This window comes from Microcaecilia unicolor, chromosome 5 (genome assembly GCF_901765095.1).
Source record: "Microcaecilia unicolor chromosome 5, aMicUni1.1, whole genome shotgun sequence".
Classification (NCBI taxonomy): Eukaryota; Metazoa; Chordata; class Amphibia; order Gymnophiona; family Siphonopidae; genus Microcaecilia; species Microcaecilia unicolor.
Window position 1 is genome coordinate 163,875,408 of NC_044035.1, and position 16,047 is coordinate 163,891,454.

At 47.4% G+C, this 16,047-nt stretch overlaps 1 protein-coding gene across 1 annotated transcript in view; it reads left to right on the plus strand.

Annotated features, from left to right (window-relative positions):
• Positions 1-16,047, plus strand: part of PRKG2 (protein kinase cGMP-dependent 2) — a 123,632-nt gene that overhangs the window by 63,427 nt on the left and 44,158 nt on the right. Inside the window, exon 10 of the mRNA XM_030204906.1 lies at positions 8,324-8,474. Coding sequence (XP_030060766.1) covers positions 8,324-8,474 — 151 coding nt within the window. The remainder of the gene's footprint in view (positions 1-8,323; positions 8,475-16,047) is intronic.

The window sequence follows — 16,047 nt, forward strand, 5'->3', positions numbered from 1 at the left end:
GGAGCATCTACCTGGTCTGTAGGGGCCAGGTCTCTTACTGGTTGGTGGGGGATCAAATACTTATTTCCCTCTGCAGAATGCAAATAAATTCATATACTTTCCACAATGTGATTTTCCGGATTTAATTTGTGATGTGCTATCTCTCACTGTTACCAATAACCTACCCTTCAATTATGGGCTGCTCATGTCTTTGTCAGTGGGCAAACTTACAAAATCAGCAAGGGATCAAATACTTATTTCCCCCACTGTACTTTATTCCTTGGCACTATCCAGAAAGGGGAAAAGTAGTCTGGGGGCAGACTCGAGGTAGAAACACAAGTAATCAGGATAGTGGTGATTTTCAGCACCACTATCTAGATAACTAGTCATATAACAGGATAACAAAAAAAGCTGTCAAGTGCTATCCAGATAAGCTATCCGGATAGTGGTTAAATATCGCTACAATCTTGAGAGGGTCAGCAGCTCACTGCTCTATCCAGATATTCAGAGGCAGCCAATGTCTGGATATTGCCACTGAATATCTGCCCCCCATTGGTGGCCGGTGTTTAAAAAAAAAAACGCTGACTACTGCAGGCTAAATAATGGGTGGATAGGGTTCCCCCCCTCTTTATTTCTGTAGATAAAGAGGGGCATAATCGAACGGGGCACCCAAGTTTTCCTGAGGGCGTCCTTGCAGGATGTCCTCGTGAAGGGGCGGGGAAACCTGTATTATCAAAACAAGATGGGCATCCATCTTTCGTTTCAATAATACGGTCAGGGATGCCCAAATCTCCACATTTAGGTCATCCTTAGAGATGGTCGTCCCTGGTTTTCAGCAATAATGGAAACCGAGGAAGCCCATCTCAGAAACGACCAAATCCAAGTCATTTGGTCGTGGGAGGAGCCAGCATTCGTAGTGCACTGGTCCCCCTCACATGCCAGGACACCAACCGGGCACCCTAGGGGGCAATGCAGTGGACTTCAGAAATTTCTCCCAGGTGCATAGCTCCCTTACCTTGGGTGCTGAGCCCTCCACCCCCCCCAAAACCCACTCTCCACAACTGTACAACACTACCGTAGCCCTAAGGGGTGAAGGGGGGTACCTAGATGTGGGTACAGTGGGTTTGTGGTGGGTTTTGAAGGGCTCACATTTACCACCACAAGTGTAACAGGTAGGGGGGAGGATGGGCCTGGGTCTGCCTGCACTCACTAAAAGTGTTTTTTTTAGGGTGGGAGGGGGTTAGTGACCACTGGGGAGTAACGGGAGGTCAACCCCAATTTCCTCCGGTGGCCATCTGGTCAGTTCAGGCACCTTTTTGAGGCTTGGTCGCAAGAATAAATGGACCAAGTAAAGTCGCTCAAGTGCTCATCAGGGACGCCCTTCTCTTTTTTATTATTGGCCAAGGATGCCCATGTGTTAAGCACGCCCCAGTCCCGCCTTCGCTTTGTGTCAGACACGCCCCCGTGAACTTTGGTCATCCCCGTGACAGAAAGCAGTTGAGGACGCCAAACATCGGCTTTCGATTATGCCGATTTGGGCGACCCTGGGAGAAGGATGCCCATCTCCCAATTTATGTCGAAAGATGGGCACCCTTCTCTTTCGAAAATGAGCAAAAAAGTCAACAGTAAAATGATACCCCAAAAAGTTACAAAAAGATTATACTATCACTATCAGCAGGTATAACTCAAGTAGAAACAGGCTTGAAATCAACCACAAAGATCCAAGAAACCTAGCAGTTCTTATAGTATATTTTTCCCTCACATGGGACTAATGGAACAGTGCAAGCTTAAATATATTTGACAACTATGCTCAGAAGGGATGGTGTCCGAATTCCAGCAGTGTAAAGATAATGTTCCACATCACATCCACAAGAAACACACGCTTTATATTTACAAATTTGGAACATTCTGGGGATGGCTTCAGGGTACTGGCTGCTGTCCATGGTGTCCTCACCTGTATCTTGAATAATTCATGTGTACCTTTAAATATGTAGCCACAGCTCTTATTAAGGAAGAAATACTTAGACTGCCCCAATTTGACTGCCACTACTTGATGTCTGTACATTTGTCCATTAGATTGTAAGCTCTTCGAGCAGGGACTGTCCTTCTATGTTATATTGTACAGCGCTGCGTAACCCTAGTAGCGCTTTAGAAATGTCAAATAGTATTAGTAGTAGTAGTAAATACTCCAGCACTTGGAAAATATGGGAAGAAACAGCAAAAATGGCCAGTGGCTCAAACATAAAGGCTCTAACTGGACTGGAAGAGTAAAAAACCTCAAGTCCTAAGATGGAATGGGGAATACAAGCAAACCAACCATTCAAAGTCTTGTGCAAAAGTTATGTGAAGGCCAGGAGTATCCCTTTAGATAAAGCACCTTTATCGGTGATCCCCAAAAGAAGCATGCACATAACAAAACTTAACTTGAACAAAATAAGAAAACCAAAAATGATATGTCAATTAAATTGAAGTAAACTATCCTTAAGCCTGTAGAAGAAGTAATATCTTCTTATACAAACTCCTTTCCTCTCGTTCATTCTTTCTCTCTCCTTTGCCTCAGAGCCTCAAGTAGAGCTCTCTCTCCTACTTTACGTCCTCTGGGTCTCAAACTGCAGCTCCAGACATCTCTCTGTAGGTTCTGCAACATGTACTCGCAAAAATTCCCCTCATCACAGCATAACTGCCTGTAATTCAATGCCCTGGACTCTTAAACCTTAGTCCAAAACCTTCTTTAGAAAAATACCTTCTAACCAGAGGCGTAAAAATGGGTACATTCACTCATCTCTCCAAGACAACTTTGTCTCCAGACAAACGTAGAAATTTGGTTCCAGCTCAAAGCCAAGAACCAGCCTCAGTCTGGGTGTTTGGGATGTATTAGGGTTATTGCTGCCTTCCTTCTCAGCTCTGGGTCTCTCAGTGAGGGAAATGGGTGCAACGTTTTGGTCTTTACTACTTATAGCTGAAAGCCACAATATACTTAATACTCAGAGAATCAACCTCAGTACCAAATGCCTTCTACAGGGTACAGTGAAATAATCATTGGTCACCTATTACTCTGTGATTTTAAAAAAGTGGAGAGAAAGGCACAAAAAACCCCGTCCACTATCAAAAAAAACTTCACAATTTAACAAATCAAAAATTGTGAAGGAAAAAGGCAGAAGGCACCAAAAAATTCCACATTAAAGGCTGCAGCAATAAGTAATATAGGGGTCCTTTTACTAAGCCACGGTAAAAAGTGGCCTGTGGTAGCCTAGGCGCATGTGTTGGGCGTGCACCGGGCCAGTTTTTACCGCATCTACAAAAAATGGCTTTTTTTAATGGGACAGGAAAAGGGCCTGCGGTAAAAATGAAACCAGCATGCTCCCAAAACTGGCCTGAGTCCTTAACGCCACCCATTGATCTAGCGGTAAAGTCTCACATGCTACACGTGCGGTGACCGGTCGGCGTATGCCAAGTGCCGATTACTGCCAGAACTAGTGCCCGTAGGAGGAAATAAATAAATAATTCATCCACGCATTATGGGCACATGCCAGATCTGAAATTACCACCAGGAGGGTACGCTGGCCTGGTGGTAGTCTCATTTGAGCACGCGCTGCACGTACAAAGAGCATACCACAGCTTAGTAAAAGGGCCCCTCAGTAACATAGTAAATGATGACAGATAAAGCCCTGCATGGTCCATCCAGTCTGCCCAGCAGTCAAATTCATTGTCAAATTGTTATCGAACCAACATGCAATAGCATCATTATTTATTTAATTTATTTGTTGCATTTGTACCCCACATTTTCCCACCTATTTGCAGGCTCAATGTGGCTTACATAGTACCGTCAGAGGCGTTTGCCCAGTCGGTGGATAACAAATACAAAGTTGTATAGTGATCGTATGAGGTATAAGTGGAGGGTCGGAATGGATGAAGATTGCGTGTTGTCCTGTTCGATCATAGTCATGCTGTGTTGGAAGGTGAAGAGGGTTACGTGGGGTCGTTGGGGTAGGCCTTTTTGAAGAGGTTGGTTTTTAGTGATTTCTGAAGTTCAAGTGGTCGTGGATTGTTTTCACAGCTTTTGGGAGCCCATTCCATAGTTGTGCGCTTATGTAGGAGAAGCCGGCTGCCTAAGTTGTTTTGTATTTCAGTCTTTTGCAATTTGGGTAGTGTAGGTTTAAGTAGGATCTTGATGATCTGACTTTGTTTCTTATTGGTAAGCCTATGAGGTCTGTCATGTATTCTGGGACTACGCCATATATGATTTTTGTGGACTAAGGTGCAGATTTTGAAGATGATCGGTTCTTTGATTGGGAGCCAGTGCAACTTTTCTCGGAGGGGTTTGGCACTTTCGAAGCGTGTTTTGCTGAATATCAGCCTGGCTGCTGTATTTTGTATTATAAACATTTTACTCACTAAGTTCCACTTTACAATGTCTTCCCCTCTCCCACTGAAATATACAGGACCTACACTCATAACATGATATGAATGTGGTATAAAAGTTACATGTATTTGCTCCTGATTCAAACTTGCCATTTTCAGGGATCAGACCATAGAATTGGAGTGGAGGAGTGGCCTAGTGGTTAGTTTGGTGGAGTTTGGTCCTGGGGAACTGGGTTTGATTCCCACTGCAGGCACAGGCAGCTCCTTGTGACTCTAAGCAAGTCACTTAACCCTCCATTGCCCCAGGTACAAATAAGTACCTGTATATAATATGTAAGCTGCATTGAACCTGCTGTGAGTGGGAAAGCGTGGGGTACAAATGTAACAACAACAAAAAATGTCTGCCTGGCACTGGTTCTACTTCTAGCTACTGGAGTTGCTATTAAAACCCACTCCAGCCCATTCTGATCTGTTTTGCCATATACAAGACACAGACTGTAGAAGTCCATCTGGCATTGGCTTCACTTAATTCACTGTGAATTATTCTTATACTTGAATACCTTATTCTTTTTACAGCAGTGGAGAATTGAAGCTGAAAAACTCAGTCCAAAGTTTCACTAAAAATATTTCATTAGCAATCATAGTATCATCAAGCCACTGATTTGTAGAAAGGTCCAATCATAACAGCCTGATGCTAATCTTCAGTCACACCTGACAAGGGCCCTTTGTTTCGCTAGAGCTGTGTCAGGGGTTCGTTCAATGATCAAAACTTCATAAATGGAGACAGCACATTTGTTCTTGTCCTATGACATGATGAACTATGGTTTATTTGTTTTGTCCTGGGAGTGTATTTTATTTTCAGGACACCTTCTAAATCTATTAGAGCCTCTAAGACCAAAAGCCAAAGCATTGAAATTCTACAGAAGGTTTGAGTTACCATATATTGATGATTTTTTTAAAATATTAAAATCTTTTATATAATGCTCAGGAGCTAATTAAAATTATCCGAGCAGTGTACAATAACAACTACTGACTCCAACACCCTCTCATAAATCCAATAATCCTAAAACAACAAAGATTAAAACCAATAAAACCCTCTACTAAATCATTATTCCGTCTCATTCTTCAATATCCTCCTCTTATAGCTGTAATATTTTTATGCTGGCTGGTTTTCTGACACTTTTGATGAATAGACTGCTAGAAACAGCATATAACCAGAGTATAGTCTTTTGTGTTTTGATGACTACTATTGTTTTATTAACAACTAGTAAAAAAGGCCCGTTTCTTGCACAAATGAAACGGGCGCTTGCAAGGTTTTCCTTGTAGTGTGTATGTTTGAGAGAGTATGTGTGTGTGTGTGTGTGTGTGTGTGAGAGAGAGAGAGAGAGAGAGAGAGAGAGAGTGAATGTGCGAGTGAGTGTGTGTGAGAGAGAGAGTGAGACTGCTGGGTGCGAGTGTGTCTCCTCTGTCCCCCCTGCAGCCATCCTGCGATTCTCCTCTCTCCCCTGCTCCCCCTCCAGCCACCCAGCGATTATACTTTTTCCCTTCTCCCCTGCAGCCATCCCCTGATGGTGTTCTCTCCCTTGCCCCCCCCCCTCCAGCCCACCAGCGAGTCTCCTTTGTCCCTTGCCCCCCTGCAGCCACCCAGCGAGTTTCCTGTGTCCCCTGCTCCCCCTCCAGGCACCCAGTGAGTCTTCTATATTCCCTGCCCCCCCCCAGCCACCCTGCATTTGTTCTCTCTTTCCTGCCCCTCCTCCAGCCACCCAGTGATTGTCCTATCTCCCCTGCCCTCCCTCTAGCCACCCTGCTATTCTCCTGTGTCCCCTAGCCCCCCTCCAGCCACCCAATCGATTGTCCTCTCTCCCCTGCCCCCCCTCCAGCCACCCAGTGATTGTCCTATCTCCCCTGCCCTCCCTCTAGCCACCCTGCTATTCTCCTGTGTCCCCTGGCCCCCCTCCAGCCACCCAGCGATTGTCCTCTCTCCCCTGCCCCCCGTCCAGCCACCCAGCGATTGTCCTGTCTCCTCTGCCTCCCCCCGTCCAGCCACCCAGTGATTTTACTGTGTCCCCTGTCCCCCCTCCAGCCACCCAGTGATTGTCCTCTCTCCCATGCCCCCCTCCAGCCACCCTGTGATTTTCCTCTCTCTCCTGCCCCCCCCCCCGTCCAGCCACCCAGCATTTATTTTGTGTCCCTGTCCCCCCCTCCAGGCTCCCTGCGAATTATCCTGTCGCCCCGTCCCTTTTGCCACGCCCCCCCAGCGTCCGTCACCGTTCCCGTCCCCCCTATGTGTTTGTTGCCACTGCACCCCCTTCCACCCCCACCCATGTCGTCGCTGCTGGCGCCGTTCCCCCCTCTCCGAACGCCCCCCCACCCAACTAACCTGCCCAAACAGAAACAGAAGATTATAAGAAGTAAGACGGTACCACAGGCAGCCAGCAGGCATTGGCTGTACACTCTGAAGCCGCACCTCCTCTAGCCTCTGACGTTACTCTACGGGTTCGTCCTGCAGGGGCATTGACATCAGGCTAGAGGAGGTGCAGCTTCAGAGTGTACAGCCAATGCCTGCTGGTTGCTTGCGGTGCCGTCTTGCTTCTTACAATCTTCTGTTTGTGTTTGGGCAGGTCAGTTGTGTGGGTGGGCGTTCGGAGAGGGGGGAGCGGCTTCAGCGACAACCTGGGTGGGGGTGGAAGGTGGGTGTAGTGGGTGCAGAGTCATCGGGGGGGTGGAACGTAGACTGCCTTTGGGGGTGCGTGACGGCAGGGGCGGGGAGAGAGGGGACTTGCTGGACGGCTGGAGGAGGAGCAGGAGACTTGTGCCAGTCTGTTGGGTGGGGGGGGCGTGGCAGCAGGGGCGGACTTGGGTTCGTCAGTTAATTGTTTTGCTTACCCGCCCTCGACGTCATCACGTTTTGACGCGAGGGCGGGGCAGAGAGACATGGTGAGTCTGATGGCTTCAGCACCATGAACTGTCGAACCCTTTAGGGAGTGACTGAGTGACTTCAGAACATTGTCTTCAGAACGTTGAGGGTGAGTTTTATTATAGTAGATTGTTTTAGGGGGTGAGGGAGTTCCATCATGATCAATCCATCTTATTCCATTCGGAACTTGCTGTGTCATTATTACATCTTTACATATAACACTGCAATAATTTTCCACTCCAGTTCATGCAGGCCACAAACATGTCCAGTTTTCAAGGTGGCCAAAATATGTATATTAATTTTTTTTTAGATAAAATGCCCTTGTACGTTCAGTGAGGATATCCTGGAAACGAGAACTGTTTTGGGACTGTTAGGACTGGAGCTGAAAAGAAATGGTGTGTACTGAGTCCCTACACAGTCCCTGCTTTTAATTTTCCCTTTATTCCACTAACATCTCCACCTTGTTTACAACCTTTTGTTAGGACCAGCCTTTTCAGAGCTGGTATTAGACATGCTGGAGTCCAGGACACAAATATTGGAGAGAGCCCCAAAGCTTGCAGACAACAAAATGTGTCTTCTTTAGCTTTGAGCAAGCTTTGGACCACTGTTCCCTCTGAGCCGAAGTCCTTCAACAGCATTGCTACCTGTAGTGGGTGGTGTTTCAATATTGTGTTTTCAGTTGTTGGGGTCAGGCAGGTTCCCAGGGTCCTGCAGAGCTTGCCTGTCCCTCACTATTGAAAATGTAATAGGGAAACAGCACCTCCCATTGGCAGGACTGTAAGCGGAGGACTCCCACTCAGCTTAGAGGGAACAGTGCTTTGGATCACCAGTGGAATGGCCCAGAATGCTGGCCTAGCACCTATTGCTGCGTGATCATTCATGTTCATTTGCTGTACAAACGTGAAATACTCCAGAAAGGTCATGGAACCATGTTGTTATTCTGCTGATATAAATGGTCTTTCAAGAAAAGAATAGGAAACTGGAATCAAGGAAGCTCTCCTGCTTCTCTCTTCAATTTGGTAACTACAGTCTTGTATTATAAATGTTGTGTTTCACATTTCACAGGCCCCAAGCCCCGGTTCTCTCCAATTCCTGGGATAACACAGAGGCTAACCGGTTGAAAGAGATGGTCTCCAAATTCTCTTCCACCACACCCTTCCGTTACCTGGATGTGATAACTACTCTCGGAACGGGAGGTTTTGGACGTGTTGAACTGGTACAGCGATGTGATTCCCTTCTTTTATGTAGTGCTGTGTACATTGTTAGTGTTCTATAGATAATATGTAACAATAATAATCAACATGGCGGTCGATGATTCTGCTGTTTGTGGATGCTGAAGGTGGTGGGGCTATAGTGGGGCATAGGGCAGGTCTAGGTAGAATAGAACAAATTAAAATCCGTGGGTTGGGGGCAATACCTATGTCTGCAGGAAAGGGATAGTGGAGCACTTTGAACATAGCAGGGAAAGAATCCCTCTCTCTGTTACTGATGGTAATATACAAACTAAATACACTCTAGGAATTATGTACCAAAAAAAATCAAAATAATGCACCAAAGCAATACAATATATTAAGAACATAAGTGTTTGCCATACTGGGACAGATCAAACGTCCATCAAGCCCAGTATTCTCTTTCCAACAGTGGCCAACCCACTTCACAAGTACCTAGTATGATCCCAAAACAGTAGAATACATGTTATGGTGCTTATCCTAGAAATAAGCAGTGGGTTTTCCCCAAGGCCATGTTAATAATGGCTTATGGACTTTTCTTTTAGGAAGTTATCCAAACCTTTTTTAAACCTCGCTAAGCTAACTACTTTTACAAAATTCTCTGGCAATGAACTCCAGAGTGTAATTACACATTGAGTGAAGAAATATTTTTTCTGATTTGTTTGAAAATTGCTACTTTGTAGCTTCATTGTGTGCCCCCTAGACCTAGTATTTTTGGAAAGCATAAACAGACGCTTCACATCTACCCGCTCCACTGCACTCATTATTGTATAGACCTCTATCGTATCTCCCCTCAGCCATCTTTTCTTCAAGCTGAAGAGCCCTAGCTGCTTTAGCTTTTCCTCATAGGGAAGTAGTCCCAACCCTTTTATCATTTTTGTCACCCTTCTCTGTACCTTTTCCAATGTCACTATCAGGCATATTTTCGAAAGAGAAAGATGCCCATATTTCGACCCAAATCGAGAGATGGGCGCCCTTCTCTCATGGGCGCCCAAATTGATATAATTGAAAGCCGATTTTGGGCGCCTCCAACTGCAGTCTGTCGCGGGAACGAACAAAGTTGACGGGGGCTTGTCGGAGGCGTGGTGAAGGTGGGACTGGGGCGTATTTATCGGCCGAGGAGAGATGGGCGCCCTCGGCCGATAATGGAAAAAAGAAGGGCGGCAATAGCGAGAATTTAGGCCGCTTTTTTTTGGACCCTTTTTTTTCATGAACAAGTCCCCCAAAAGTTCCCCAGCTGCCCAGCTGACCACCGGAGGGAATCCGGGATGACCTCCCCTGACTCCCCTAGTGGTCACTAACCCCCTCCCACCAAAACAAAAAGAACTTTAATAACTTTTTTTGCCAGCCTGTATGCCAGCCTCAAATGTCATACCCAGCTCCATGACAGCAGTATGCAGGTCCCTGGAACAGTTGTTAGTGGGTACAGTGGACTTTAGGCAGGACCCAAGGTAAGGGAGCTATGGACTTGGGAGGTATTTTAATTATATTTTTTACTTTTTACAAGTGCCCCCCTAGGTGCCCGGTTGGTGTCCTGGCACGTGAGGGGGACCAGTGCACTACGAATCCTGGCCCCTCCCACAACCAAATGCTTTGGAGTTGTTCGTTTTAGAGCTGGGCGGCTTCGGTTTCCATTATTGCTGAAAACCGATACCGCCCATCTCAAATCTGCCCAAATCCGATAGTCACCCATGGAGATGGGTGTCCGCGTTCGATTATGCCCCTCTATATCTTTTTTGAGATGCGGTGACCAGAATTGCACACAGTACTCGAGGTGCGGTCGCATCATGGAGCAATAGAAAGGCATTATAACATCCTCATTTTTGTTTTCCATTCCTTTCCTAATAATAGCTAACATTTTATTTGTTTTTTTAGCCGCCACTATACACTGAGCAGAGGGTTTTCAAATTATCATCAACGATGACACCTAGATCCTTTTCCTGATCGGTGACTCCTAATGGGGAATCTTGCATCACTTATCTATAGTTTGGGTTCCTCTTTCCCACATGCATCACTTTGCACTTGCTCATATTAAATGGCATCTGCTCAGTCTCCCAGTCTCATAAGGTCCTCTTGCAATTTTTCACAATCCTCTTGCGATTTAACAACTTTGAATAACTTTGTGTCGCCATCAAATTTAATTTCCTCACTAGTTATTCCCTTCTCTAGATCATTTATAAATATGTTAAAAAGCAGCAGTCCTAGTACAGACCCCTGCAGGACCCCACTATTTACCCTTCTCTATTGGGAATACTGACCATTTAGCCCAACTTTCTGTTTTCTATCTTTTTAACCATGACTTTCCAATTTCCTCTGGAGTCTTTCATGAGGTACTTTGTCAAATGCCTTTTGAAAATCCAGATACATAGTATCGACTGGCTTACCTTTATCCACATGTTTGTTCATCCCTTCAAAGAAATATGTAGTTCACCATCTTCCAGTTGGCCATATGAACAGTAGCTCAGTGACGTAGCTACTTTGGGCCACGGGGGCCACGGGGGCCTGGGAACCCGTAGATTTGCCCTGGACCCCCCTGCCGATGACCATCTCAACCCCCCCTCCTGCTGCCAACCCGCCATCGCCGTCGCCTATCTTTGCTGGCGGGGGACCCCAACCCCCGCCAGCCGAGGTCCTCTTCTTCCTTCATTCTGTTTCTGAGTCTGACGTCCTGCACTTACAACGTGCAGGACGTCAGACTCAGAAACAGAATGAAGAAAGAAGAGGACCTCAACTGGCGGGGGTTGGGGTCCCCCACCAGCAAAGGTAGGCGACGGTGGGGGAGGGTTGTCGGCAGGAGGGGGGTCGAGAAGGTTGTCAGCAAGGGGGGGTCAACATTGGGGGGTCGGCAATGGCGTGGGGGTGTCGGCAATGGTGTGGGGTGTCAGCAATGGCGTGGGGGGTCGGCGGCACCAAGGGGGGGGCTAAAATGTGCCCCCTCACCTCGGGCTGTGGACCCCCCTCCCGCCAAAGTCTGGCTACACCCCTGCTTTAGCTTATTGTTCCATTTCTAAACATTTATGAAATATGTTTTATCTATATTAGCAGTACTTACTACTTAGAGCAGCAGTCTGAGAACCAGGGAAGCCAGGGTTCAAATCCCACTGCCACTCCTTGAGATCTCGGACAAGTCACTTAGTGCCCTGTTTGCTAAGCCATGTTATAGGTACGTTAGAGTTTTTAACGCGTGTTAACCATTTATGCATATTAAAAGTGTACATGCCTGCAATATCCTTATAGGCGCCTATACAGCATGCACGCTAATTGTAGGAGCATTAAAAATGCTAATGCACCTTAGTAAACAGGGCCCTTAACCCTTCATTGCCTCAGGTACAAACAGACTTTAAGTCCTTCAGAGATAGGAAAATACCTACTGTATGTAAACGTAACACATTGAACTACAACTGAAAAAAAGCGTAAGCTAAACCCAAAATTCAGTACCAGGCATATTGTGATATAATACAAAAAACTCTACTTAAGCCACCCAGAACCTATCAAACAATTCTACCATATCTTAACAGTACCAATTTCCAGGAGTCACACAACAAGGGCCTACCTAGAAAAAGGTAGTGAACATTAGGTCATCAGTTTGCCTACTGGAAAACCAAAGCCTGATTAGCAAGGATTGGTCTTACATAGATATTCAGTGCTAACAGAGATCCCTGTCTCTTTCACACAAGCAGGGCCGCCGAGAGCCGGGGCCGGGGCCGGGACAAGACAACCCCCCCCCCACCCACCCAAGGTCGCCGCCCACCTGAAGTCGCCGGGCCCCCCCTCCACCCGCTACTGGGCCGGAACTAACCTTAAGTCTCCTTCTTTCACTTCGCGCAAGCAGCAGCAGGGCAGACCTCTCCTCCTTCTTTCCGTGCCCCGCCCTCGCGGACGTTACATCAGGCGAGGGCGGGACATGGAAGGAAGGAGTGGCCTGCCCTGCAGCTGCTTGCGCGAAGTGAAAGAAGGAGACTTAAGGTTAGTTCCGGAGCGAGGTGGGCGGGCCACATTGCAGCAGCGGCGCTGGGCCCCCGCCCCCCCCGGAGTCCCGGGCCCGGGGACATTTGTCCCCCCCTGTCCCCCCCTCTCGGCGGCCCTGCACACAAGCAGAACACAGACAGATCTCACAAAAGTACAGAATAAGTAATCACAAACTAAAAATGTACACAAACATTAAAATGAACCCCCCCCCCCCCAAAGCCCGCTTCTACATATAAAGCAACAACCAGGGAAAAAGAAGCAGTGACGCATATCCCCCTTTGCTGTGCAAAGTATAAAGATAGCAGATATAAATTTCAAAAACTGGCACATTCCAATCACTACACTACAAATCAATATATATAAATGGCGAGTGTCATACTCACTCGCAAATGCGCAGTAGAGACCCTCTCTGCCCCGTCCCCGCGTCAATACGTGATGATGGGGATGGAACAGAGAGGGTCTCTACTGCGCATTTGCGAGGGACACCGCCGTCACTAACGCTCCCCCCACCCGGAGTCGCCGCCGCCACCACCCACCTTCCACCCGGTCGGGCCCTCGCTCCGCTATTGAAACAGCGAGGGCACGCAGCACACAGCTCTGCTGAGCTGCCGTCGGCCTTTCTTCTTCTTCTCTGCCTGTGTCCCGCCCTCGACGACGTTACGTCACACGAGGGCGGGACACAGGCAGAGAAGAAGAAGGAAGGCCACGGCAGCTCACCAGCAGAGCTGTGTGCTGCGTGCCCTCACTGTTTCAATAGCGGAGCGAGGGCCCGACAGGGTGGAAGGTGGGTGGTGACGGCTCGGGGGGGGGGCAAACTCGGAGGGGGAGCGGCAGCGGCGAACTTGGTGGCGGGGTGGGGGGGCCTTTCAACCCCCCCTTCCTATACTAGCCCGTTTTTACGGGCTGAACGGCTAGTTAATAAATAAAACACAAATGGAAAATAAAGTGATACTTTTTTTTATTGGAGTAACAATTCAATTTTTGACTAGCTTTCGAAGACCAAAACCTCTTTTCTTAGGTCAGGTCAGGACAGGATACCATAACAGCAGTATACTGTCCCAACCTGAGGAAGGAGGCTTTGGTCACCGAAAGCTAGAAAACTAGTCAAAAATGTATTTAGTCCAATAAAAAGGTATCATCTTATTTTCCATTTTTAAAAATGTATTAATCTTCAAAGTGGGCTTTCATGGCTACCACATTATATTATCCTAAATAAAAAATAAATTTCTTTTTCTACCTTAGTTGTCTGGTCACTTAATTTTTCTAATTGTTTTGTCCCAGTCTCTGGTTACTGCTTTCTGTCTTCTTTTCATTCTCTTTCCAAAGGTCTCCTGTGTTCATTTGTCATTTTTTTTCTCTTTGTCTTCTTCACCTCCTCTACTACATCCTGCTCTAACATTGATCTGTTTCTTTCAGCTTTCTTCCATTTCGATTTTGTTCATTCATATTATCCAGTATCTCCCTCTTGTTACTGCATCTGCCTACAGCTTTCCATCTCTTTCCCTCATCCTGGCCCTCCCATTCTCCTTTCTCTTATTCCCCAGTCTTTCACTAAGTGCCCCCCCCCCCCCCAAGCCATCCAGCTTCTTTCTGTCTACCACTTGCCACCCAGCAGTCTCTCTCTCTCCACTACCTGACATCCAGAAGCTTCTCTGTGTCTGTCTCTTTTCTGCCTTCCATCCAGCATCTCCTCCCTTGTTTTTACGTTTCTCTCTCCTCACCATCCTGCATCTCCTCTCTTCTCTTTCTCCACCCACCTCACCATCCAGCATTGCACCTTGTATTTGTCTCTCTCTGTCCCTGGCATGCAACATTTCCCCTGGCTCTCACCCCCCCCCCCCCTACACCATTAATCATTGTCCTTGTCTCTCTCTTCCCCAATCCAGCATTGCTCTATATCTCTCTCCCTATGCAATATTGCCCATCTCTCTCTTCTCCATCTAGCATTCACCCATCTTTTTCACCTATGCAGTATTGTCCCTTTCTCTCTTTCTCTACTCCCCCATGCAGCATTGTCTCTATCTATCTCTTTCTCCCCATACCATCTAGAATCTGTCTCTCCACCCCGTATTCAGCATTGCCCTGCTTGTTTTGCCCCTGTGTGTCTCTCTATTCCCACCTAGAATTGCCCCTTTGTCTCTTCCCATCACCAACAATTCTTCTCTCTCTCTCTCTCTCTCTGCAATCCTGGCACTGCTCCTTTCTCTCCCTCCTGCACCCCCCCCCCCCCCACACTGTTGTTATTTCTCTCTCCCTCTCCAGGCCACCCACTGGTATAGAGTAGTTTTTGTTCTCCCCCTTTAGTTACCATCTCTGGCATGCCTGCGGTCCTAATTCTACAGCAAAGCTGCACAGGACCACAGCTCTCTGCATGTTGCAGCTGTTTCCAGCCCAGAGAAAGCAGCTGCAACGTGTAGAGAGCTGTGGTCTTGTGTGGCTTTGCTGTAGAATTAGCACCGCAGGCCTGGCAGAGATGGCAACTAAAGGGAGAGAACAAAAACTACTGTATGCCAGTGGGCGGCTTAGGTGGAAGAAACGGGGGCAGCACTGGGAAGGCAGTGGTGGGAAAAGTCACTGTTTGGACTGGGAGGCTTAGCCTCCCCAAGACTCTTATACTAGGTACCTATGATGCAGAGTTTGATTTTCTGGCCCACCAGAATTTTCCTTCTGGTGACTAGATTCAACTTGCAGAAGAAGGATTTTTCTTTTCCTTTTTTTGGTGTGAGCAGAAGAAGATATGTGGTGATAGTGACAGTGACGAAAAGGTTGGAGGGAAGGCCAGCCAGCTGGACCTACAATTATAGAGCGCCACAGGTAGAGAAGCTAGTCTACTTGAGCATTAAAGAAATCTGCCAGGACCATGGTTATTGAAAAAGCTGCTGGAAGGAGTCAGAGCACAGCCTGTGCTAAAGGAGCTGCCAAACCTGCATCAATGAAAAGAGTCGCTGATGGCAGAGTATCAAGAAGACATGAGGTGGGAGGAAGACAAGTGAATCACAGGGAAGGAAGGAAAAGGGGAGGAGGTGGAAGAGTGATGGAAAGGAAGGGAACAGGAGACAAGAGTGAGAGGGAAGGGGAGAGGGTAAGTAAAGAAAAGGGTTTCCTTGCACAGACTCACACCATGCATGGATGCACAGAAAATGGGCAGCACACCGAGCACAGAGCATGTGCCAGATCGGCCATAATCACCCGCACAGTTTTGGCAAGCCCACAGAACAATCAGCTATGGCCCAATCCACTCAGAACGTTCCCCACATTCCAGCTCCCCACATTCTACGGCACCCACTCCAAGGACATGCAGAATGCTGGAGCCTTGACCCTGACAGGTACAGCAATATAACACGGTCAGAAGAGGCCAGGCGCACAACGCGATCCCCTACAAGGGGAGCAAATGCGATTCACAGCCCTGCAGCGCACCACCTTTGGAACTTGCTGGTGCTGACAAGGCATTCTGTCCCCTAGAACTGGACAGCTCAGAAGCACCTGGATGAAAAAAACAAGACTAGTAGAGATTGCAGGAAGGCAAGGTAAGCCGAGGGCAACATACCCAGGGGTGATCGGTACTGCAATTGCCAACACCACATGAAAACC